Source organism: Brassica oleracea, chromosome C7 (assembly GCF_000695525.1).
Source record: "Brassica oleracea var. oleracea cultivar TO1000 chromosome C7, BOL, whole genome shotgun sequence".
In the NCBI taxonomy this organism is placed as follows: Eukaryota; Viridiplantae; Streptophyta; class Magnoliopsida; order Brassicales; family Brassicaceae; genus Brassica; species Brassica oleracea.
In genome coordinates, this window is record NC_027754.1 from 32,283,353 (window position 1) to 32,292,856 (window position 9,504).

The 9,504-nt window shown below is 30.5% G+C and overlaps 1 protein-coding gene across 4 annotated transcripts; it reads right to left on the minus strand.

Moving 5' to 3' along the window:
* Positions 1-1,545: 1,545 nt before the first annotated feature.
* Positions 1,546-5,027, minus strand: LOC106303567 (beta-glucosidase 3-like). 4 transcript variants are annotated; one of them, XM_013739834.1, is made up of 13 exons: positions 4,868-5,027; positions 4,684-4,747; positions 4,023-4,072; positions 3,868-3,943; positions 3,720-3,791; positions 3,550-3,637; positions 3,219-3,468; positions 3,041-3,156; positions 2,461-2,681; positions 2,325-2,350; positions 2,162-2,249; positions 1,997-2,081; positions 1,546-1,917 (listed from the first exon to the last, which is right to left on the minus strand). In XM_013739834.1, exons 1-13 carry the CDS (start codon positions 4,991-4,993, stop codon positions 1,683-1,685), a joined length of 1,497 nt encoding a protein of 498 aa, XP_013595288.1. In that variant the 5' UTR covers positions 4,994-5,027; the 3' UTR covers positions 1,546-1,682. The 4 variants fall into 4 exon arrangements, with proteins under 4 accessions (XP_013595288.1, XP_013595289.1, XP_013595290.1 ...); XM_013739835.1 differs by having other exon boundaries at positions 4,684-4,769; positions 4,868-5,003; XM_013739836.1 differs by having other exon boundaries at positions 3,885-3,943; positions 4,868-4,917.
* Between the last annotated feature and the right edge of the window lie 4,477 nt (positions 5,028-9,504).

Here is a 9,504-nt window from a genome sequence, read left to right on the forward strand (position 1 = left end):
TCCATCAAATTAATTTACATTCACTTAAATTCTATGGCAAAAAGTAAACATAATAATTAGACAATTGCATTAAAATCTCATAAAATCATTTAAAATACTGCAAAAGTTATTACATGTGAATTCTTTCAAATTCTTGAATTCAATACCACCCCCTAAGATTTTTGATTTATAGTGTTTTTAGAAAACTTCCAGAAAAAATGTTATTTTAACCCATAAAACTTGACCTGATTCCTTTTTGATTTGCCATTCAGCTTTTTTTTTTATTTGTTTCCTTTTTCTTTCGATAAAAGATTATATTCCAAAATATATACACAATCAAAGATTCGAACACAGGTCACTAACTACGAGGATTGAGAAACTTCAAGTCTAAATCACTACGAGAGGCTAAACTTTCAGAAATTTGGAGCCCCAAAAATTCTATATATAGTATATGGTTTGCCCGCACTTGCGGGCTTAATCGTTTTACACATATATATATATATATATTAGTTTATATTTTATTAATTCAAAAATCAGCATGATAACTTATTATTTATGTTTTAAAAAAAAAATCAAACATCAAATTATATATATATATATAAATATATGACGTAAATTGAATTAAAATATATATGTTTATTATTATGCTGAAATTGTAAAAGAAAACATTCACATATTAAAAATATTTAAGTAAATATATTTATACAAATTTAGTTGATTAATGTTTAATTATAAATTCTTTTTGTTATTTTCTAAATTTTATAATTGAAAAACAAATTTTAAGATAACAACACAATATATAAGAATTATCTTATTTAAGAAAATTAATATTATTAGCAAAAATTTGTTTGTAGTTATATAATTAATTATATATAAAATTCATTAAAGGTAACAATGACTTTAACCGTTTAATTATTATAAATAGTTTTATATCTTATTTTAAATTTTATAACTGAAAACTATGTTTTAAGATAACAACACAATGTAAAAATTATCTTTTTGAAAAGAAAATTAATATTATAAATAAAAATTCGTTTTTGATTATATAGTTAATTATATACAAATTCATTAAAGGTAGTATAGCTATTAACCGCTTTAACTTTTAACGTGAAAGCTCTGTTGCAAAAATTTACTTCGCAAATAATAGTATAGATAGATTCAAGGGTCTAAGGTAAATACATTTTTGAATACACATGTACATCAAACACGGTTCTGAGAAAAAAATAACTTCATTTACTTACTCCAATAGTCTGTAATTTTTAAAAAAGTTTGTTCTTTATTGATATAGTTAAACTAAGCAAACCACTAAAGAGAAAGTAAATACTAACTTTTTAAAATTTTATTATAGTTAGAAAATAATATAATTTCTAAAATGAATAGTAAAATAAATAGTTTTTTTGTCACTAAGTAAAATAAATAGTTAAAATTGTTGTAAAAAGTTATAAAAGTCAATGCTACTTTAAGTTAAAAATAAATTAATATTTTTAAAAATTGTATTATTAATTTATTTATTCGTCCGCCCGTACTGCGGGTTTACCCTAGTCTTTATAATGATATTCCAAGGAAGCTTATAGTTGTTACAATGGACCTACTAGGTAAACGCATGTGCTGTTTTCAAATGTGGATGCTTTATTATGCGATTTTACTATATTTATTGAATAACGGAACTAGATTTATAAGAATACATCATCAATGCAACATTACTAGTAGGGAGAAGAAAAGTTGCTTTGCAATTGCGCGATGCCTTGTGAACCAAGAAAGGTGGTGTTGTCCTTGAGAAAAGCAGAGTACCAATGAGCAGAGAGCTTTGGAGTTCTCTTGCGGTGAGGATCGCTGAAATTCACGAAGTACAATCCAAAACTATACTCGTATCCGCTTAGTAATTCATATAGATCCATAAAGGACAATACGAAGTAGCCTCTCGTGTCTGATCCGTTCCTACAAGTAGTAATATGTATTTTCTTCCATTATTACATTAACAACAGAAGACAGGATGCAACTAGAAAAGTCCACTTACGTAATGGAGTTGAGCACAGCACCAATATAAGCATGTAAGAACTCAATTCTTGGTGTGTCCTGCAAATTTTGCTTCATCGGTGTACCTACATTCGTTTGAATTGGCAAAGGAATTGAGAAAACGACGACAAAACAATAGATAGGTCAGATAAATTCAGAGAGAGACCATTCTCGAGAATGTAGACAGGAGGATTGCCATAGCTCTCCTTTATATACTCCAGGACAGCTTCCATAGCCCATGGAACAATAGCATACTTGTCCAAACAAAACAAGAAACAGCTAAGAAAGATGGATTGAGAACACTTGAGTATTTAAAAATTAGTACTTACGTGGAAAGATGTATAGTTCCCAATGACTGTCCTCCCGAGCAGTAAAACAAAGAAGAGAAGATTTAGCCAACTATAAAAAAATGGAGGTAAAAGAGCGATTATTTTGTTTATTGTTTCTTTAAAGACAGTTTCCTACCTTTCATAGATATGCCCATGTCTGTGAAGAAACCGGGGTCTCTTTGGGATTTGACGTGTGTGACAGAAGTCACAGAAGCTGCAAGATAGTGAATGACTCCTACAAAGTCAGAAGAGCCTTTAACTAATGCTGATTCTTCTTCTGTGAAAACTGGTAGTCTTGATCCAACGATTCTTTTCATTTCATCGGGATAGTCTCCATATGTAAGAGGCCCAAGCATCCTGTAATTTAAAGAAAAGACTATACCTATTACTGATTTTTTAAAAATGTAATTTCAGGTGCTTTTACTTATATTAACAAACATGTATTAAACATTTATTATAAATGTCTTATTTTTTGTAATGACCAGTTTCATTAATTTTATATCAATAGTAGTTTAATAAAGACAATAATTTTTTTTGAAGTTTTCAGTTTATATTTTCAACTAATAAAAAAAATATATAATCATTTTTGTGAAACAATTAAATTCTAAAACATCTAAGCATGCTTTATCATCGTTTTAGCTTAAATAGAACCTTGGGTCTATTTGTTTTCGATTTCAAAAAGAAAAGCTTTTTGGAACCTTTGGTGTCTGACTCACCATCCGAATATGAAAGCTTTAGCTCTTTGAACTGCGATCTCATCATTCGTGGAGCTTGTAGAAGGAGTAAACCCTATCGTAAATACGCTAAAGCCTACGGAACCTCCCTGTATATCCTGAGAAATACTCACACGGTCGCGAGAGGGTTATCCAAAAGATATATAATGAATTAATATACCTTGTACTTTTGCTTATATAGTCTTGAAGCAGAGGCGTGCGCAAGAAGCAAGTTATGGCCTACGATATATGGTTCAGTCGAAGAGTTCCCTGACGAGCATTTACTTCGTGAGGAGCAATGACCAGGCGGTAACAAACCATCACTGTAGCCTCCGATAGTGTATATATTAGCCTCGTTGATCGTGGTCCAGAATTTGACATGGTTCCCAAACTCTCTGAAGCAAACATCTGCGTAAGCAGTAAAGTCTTCGCTGCAAAGATAGCAAATAACATCAAATATTTTTTTTTATAGAAATATGTATAAAAAATTATGATTTTTTATTAAAGCCTACATGCTTTTTCGGTTGAGCCATCCTCCATATTCATTCTCGAGATACTGAGGATGATCGTAGTGGTAGAGTGTAACATGTGGTTGAATCCCTGTAGTAACTTTATTTAAGTCCAGTTCGTAGAAACAAAAATAATACTAATTGAGTTTCCAAATATGGTCTTCAAGTGTCACCATGGTTTACAAGTAGTTCGATGAAGTTCTTGTAAAACTGCAGACCCTTTGGGTTAACAGGACCTCTTCCATCTAAATTGAATGAAATCATAACAATTCAAGAAACTTCATCCCTTCAAAGTAAAAGAAAAAAGAAAAAAGGACTTGCTCGGTATAAGCCTAGACCAAGAGATGGAGAATCGGTAGGCATCTAATCCAGTTTCCACCATTAGCTGCACATCTTCCTGCAACCATTTCATGTCATCATAAGCTAATATTTAACACTGGGGAACAAGAATATTCATAGAAAGTGAAAAGGAGAACCTTGTACTTGTGATACCCATCAGATGTTATGTCTCCATTATCTTGGTTATCTGTCAAATTAAAGACAAATTTTCTTTATGTTTTTCCTTTTTAGAATTGATAATACTAAAGCCTCATATGTAAGAAGAGCATCAGCAACTCTCAACACAAGTTTTCCTCATAATATAATATTAGTTTAGTTTGTCTTTATGATAAAGTTTTAAATTAAAAAAAAACAGACCAGTAAAAAGCTGACAACACTCAAAAAATCTCTAAAACAAAATGTGTGTATTCTCGTATTTTTCCTTCTTTTACTGCTCTCCTTCATCTTTTTTCATTATCTTATTATGTTTATGGAAAGAGCTTGTGTTGAGAACACAACCATTTCTTAACACAAACCATTGTTGATGCTCTGAGAAAGTTAAAAAACATCTTCAGGGGCAGGTCTCAACTAATTTTTAAAAATAAAATAACTTAACAAAAAAAAAAAGGAAAGAACCAAAAAAATCTTAAGAAATTCTCTGTCATTAAGAAAAAGAAAAGAAATTCTCTGTCCAAGACTCCAGATTAGTTCTTATCTTTGTATTTAAAATTTAATAACAAAATTGTTATATTACTTAGGTAAGAGATCCTAACAACTCCCCATTAATCATGCTTTAATATATTAGAAAGAAAAGCTTACGAGAGTGAACAAAAGTGTCCCATACACTTGGCTTTCTACCGTCTTCATCAACAGCTCCTTCCCACTTTAAAAAAACAGCACACATACTTGACAAAAAAAATACTCAAAAAATAAACAAACAAAATGAAATGTGGATTTGGACTTGGAAGAGTCATGTAAGTTGAAAAATGAATTAGCTGAGAACCTGATAAGCAGAAGCGCCTGCACCGAACGAGAAGCCCTTTGGGAAATCTTTCCTGCTGTAAACATTGCCGCATCCCCCAGACGACGCCAAAGCCAGAAAAATGGTAACCATCAAAATCTTATTCATTTTTCTCTTCTCTGTTTTTCCTCGGCTCCATGGTTCGTGGAGGTAATTATAGAGGCTCTCACTAGTCACTACCTACCCCTTAGTGTTGTGTGTGTGAAGAAAAATCGAACAAGTGTCTATATCAGTGTGGAGTTCTTTTAATAAGGGTTATAGTAAACATTAACTATCCCTATTGCATTTCTCTTTTGGAAAAACTAACGGTAGTTATGCGAATCATACACCACCACATAACTACAAATTTGAATAAAACAATGCATCAAAAACTATATAAACTATATGATACATATGAGAATATTTCTGAATTATTATATGTTATAGTGTTAAAACGAAAAACATTATTCTGATAGCTAAGAGAATGTGCCGGATTCAGAATCCAGTAACATTTGATGAAAATCTATTAACCAAAATTTTAAAACGAACCATAAAATGCATACAAAAAATTATGTAAATCAAACATCTAAATGCAACCGTTATACAATCAAAACGTTTTTAAAATAAATATGTAGATCAACATCTAAATGCAATGTTATACAATCAAGACGTTATTTAACTATAATTATCAGATGTTGATATGTTAGCAAAATAACACATAATAATTTACAGATATTGTCAATATGAATCATATAATTTGTGTAGTTTTTGATACTAATTTAATCTAGATATTGAACTATGCGGTAGTATAGGCATGGACGTTCGGGGGACCATCGGTTTCAGTTCGTTTGATTCGAATTTTTGATATTACGTTCATAAGTTCCATTCGGATTTTACTAATTATCGGGTAGGGTTCGTAGTTGGTAATTATTATTTTTTCACGAGATAAAGGAAGCAATGTATATTGCGTAGGGTGTATTTGATTAGAGATTGTAATTTTTTAGCCCATATGTTGCCCAAAAGTTTTCCTACTTGGTTGCGTTCTTAGTTTCGATCTGATGTAATTCTTTTGCAACCTCTTTTATTTGGTTTCACTCTGTTGTTCTTGAACTTTCCTTTGTTTTGTTCTACGGGTCAAATACCGCAAAGTAGTGTGTATTTTTCAAAAAAAGAGTAATTTATTCATGGAGCGTCTTTCTGACATCTAGCCAGTACCCACCACTTATACAGCGTTTTATGTAAATTTCGCTTTGAATAAAACAAATCATTAAAATGACTACGCTTTTTTTGCTTACTGAGCTTGTTGTTTGTCACAAGTCCCGAGTAAGCACAGAACTCTTGGATCAAAAAAAGAAAAAAAACACGGCAAAATACTTATAAAATACGCACTTGTTATATAACTCGGTTAAATAGATGTGTTATAATCCGTCCATTTCCAAAAGTAACATTTTCTAGAGTATTCATGTTTATTAAAAATTTAATAAATGTTTATAATTTAATTTATTTTTTATTTTATTATACATTTTCCAATAATTTTCCACCAATAATATTTAATCAATTCAAATATTCTCAATTAATGTTTCTCAAAAGTATAAAAAAATATCTTAACAATATTGAAAATATATCTTTGTAGAACAAAAAAAAATCTAAAAAATTTCACTTTCGGGAACAGAGAGAGTACGTGTTTTGTGCGGTTCTTAGAATTCTTCTATATTTTCCCAAAATAATGATTCAATTTTAGTAGCTGTTTTTTAAATATAAATTTAAAAATAATTTGTAATTGACTTTTAACCTTATCACAAATAAGCAATCAAAAATAAATTTAATGTATAGTTTTGTATTTAGTCATATTTTTTTTCTTATGTTTAATAATAATTTTATTTTTGTATTTTAAATTTTGAAAATAATTTTTAGTTTTTATTTTTATTTTATATTATTTCTTTTTGTTATTTAAGGATTAGCTAATAAAAATATATATAAACTTATTTCAAATAATTTTAATTGTTACAATTATGGAAAATAAATGAAATAATATATATATAAATTTGAATTTTTATTTTAAATTAATTTTAATATTTAAACTTAAAAATAAAAAAATATTATCATATTATCAGTAAACAAACACTTTTAGTGTTTAATTGTACATAATATATTTATTTTACTTATTTTCTTTTATCAAAACCGCACTATTTTTATCAAATCACTATTTTTTTTAATCAAAATCACATTTATAACGCAAAATGCTCACTGCACCGCATACCTTTTATTTTACCAAATCCGTCGTTACCATTCGGACCCTTATAATTTTATTTTTGATTATTTCATGAAAAAATGAGACGGAAAAAGATAATCATATAAGGGGTCAATTATAATAATGATATGTCATATTTGAAAAAATGACATTTTTGTAAGGAAATTGTTTATCCAATCAAACATATTTTCAAAAATAGGGTATGGATTAAATATTTTTGTTAATAAAATCTTGTGTTAATTTTTCTAATATGGGCGATATTTACTAAAACTCAACTGTATACTATAAAATATTTCTTGGAAGTTATAATAATGTATTTATTAAAAAGTATACATATATAATGGAACACGTTTACTTGACCTACATTTTCCTTCATTAGTTTTGTTTTCCTTTTGTTAAAGTCATTTATATTAATTCATTTCCTATCAGATCTTTGTATTTTCTTTTCTTTGTGTCTGACCGGAAAAATCTTTATTTATTTTGTTAAATACAGCTTATCTTTATTAGAATTTTAATTTGTTCCGACTACAGATGATTGAGAGAATCATCCATCATTTTTTGCTAAAAGATAACAACAAAAAAGCTAAGCAAGAATGATGTTAGATTCTCTCTATCAATAAAAAGGTGAAAACGAATTTAAAACAAAACTTAAACAGTCGATAATTTTCTCACAAATAAAATCTGGGCAACTGAAAATTAGTCACATAGAATTTTGACACTGAGAGCCAACCCTCACGTACGAAAAAATAAAATTAATCTTGATTGTATCTTCTAGCCTTGTACAAACTATTATAAAAGATGACAAACTTATGAATAAGCTGAAACTAAGGATCAGAAATGATATCAAGAAGACTTCTGCAAGATAGAGGTGTGGTAGAATACTCTTCTCGCCCGAGAAGGAGGATTGAAAAAAAACAAGATCCCGTAAACCTACTGGTAAAAAACTATGCCAATAAATGAAGAACACTATATGCAGATAAAAATTTGGTAAATAGAAAATCTTTAAACATCTGACATAAAAAACAAATCCACAAGACATAATATGTGATAGACTTTGGTGAACCCACCGGAAGTCCCTTCGCCATATTTGAAACTTGCATCAGCCATGCTGCCCACATGAAGAGGAGTAGTCTCCCACTGAGATTGGTGAATGAGGATAAAATGGAGCATGAGGTGGGACTGAGGCACTTGCCGAAAGTGTAAAGGAGCCTATTAAATTGTGAATACTTGAAGCATGAGATTTTAGGAGACGGAGAGAGAAGTTTCCTCAGAGAAAATATATCCTCGCCCGCTTGAAATAATGAGGTAACAACGCTTGAAGGTAATGATATATCTGAAGGGTTCTTCACCAGAGGATGACTGGTCTAAAGCTGGGTGAGCTATCTAATCAATGCCGGTAAATCAGGATCTGGACAAATACGACTGAGTGGATTGGCTTTGGGATCGACTTACAGAATGCCACCATCAGAGGGAACAAGGAGTTGTTTGTTATATCCATAAGAGGACAATGATAGCAAATAGTGGATTTCAAAAAGATTCTTGGGGTATTATGTGAGACGGATTCAGATCCATAAGCTTGAACTTGATCTACAGAGATTATCAGAGCCACATTGCAAACGAAGGTTTCACCATCGGAAAAGAGATATTAGGAAGACCAATTCGCTCACATAGCCAGGGTTGGCATATTCTTCAATATCACAAAAAACGGTTTACAAGACATAAAAAAGATAGAAAGCATGAACTAATAGATTTGAAAGGAAGGTGAGGCGACGCCGACGACCAGAAGCATCATTGGCGTTAGAAAATAAGAAATGATGTAATGTGAGATAACATCATTTTAAAATGTTTTATTTATAAAAAAATAGATATGAGATAACAATGTTTTATTTTATAAACTAGAAAATGCTATATATAGATCTTTGTTTAGTGGTAAAGTTTATCATTAAAATAATAATAAAAATGTAATGCTCCGTGACCGCCCACGGTTAAGTTTGGCCCATGGCCTCCATTTCGTACAACGGGCGGTACGTTAGTTTTTGGAGGCTCAAAAGTCTTATTCACTGGCCCTACAATCGCAACATAATATTTCCCCATGTTTTGGCTTCATCTGAACGGTATCGTGTGTCACTTCCTCATAAGTCACCATCTTTTCACTATTTCAGTCAAAACACACTTAACTTTTATATAAATGGATGTGTGACAGAAAAAATAACTGCACTTTGATAACACAGATCAATTCTATTAAACCATTTCATATACCACAAACCGGGACGTTACAATTAATTCTTTTTCACAGAACGCAACGTTTTCGTTGCGCACCACTTGGAAAATGAATCAAAATCCTCAGGTCCCGCACCGCGGGGCGGGTTAAACTTTTTCTGACGCGGGG

Coding starts and splice junctions, on each gene's coding strand:
- LOC106303567 (XM_013739834.1), bottom strand. CDS start 4,993: ATGAATAAGATTTTGATGGTTACCATTTTTCTGGCTTTGGCGTCGTCT. Junction 3,792..3,867: donor TTGGTCTAGGCTTATACCGA/GCAAGTCCTTTT, acceptor CATTCAATTTAG/ATGGAAGAGGTCCTGTTAAC. Junction 2,250..2,324: donor GGAACTATACATCTTTCCAC/GTAAGTACTAAT, acceptor TGTTTGGACAAG/TATGCTATTGTTCCATGGGC.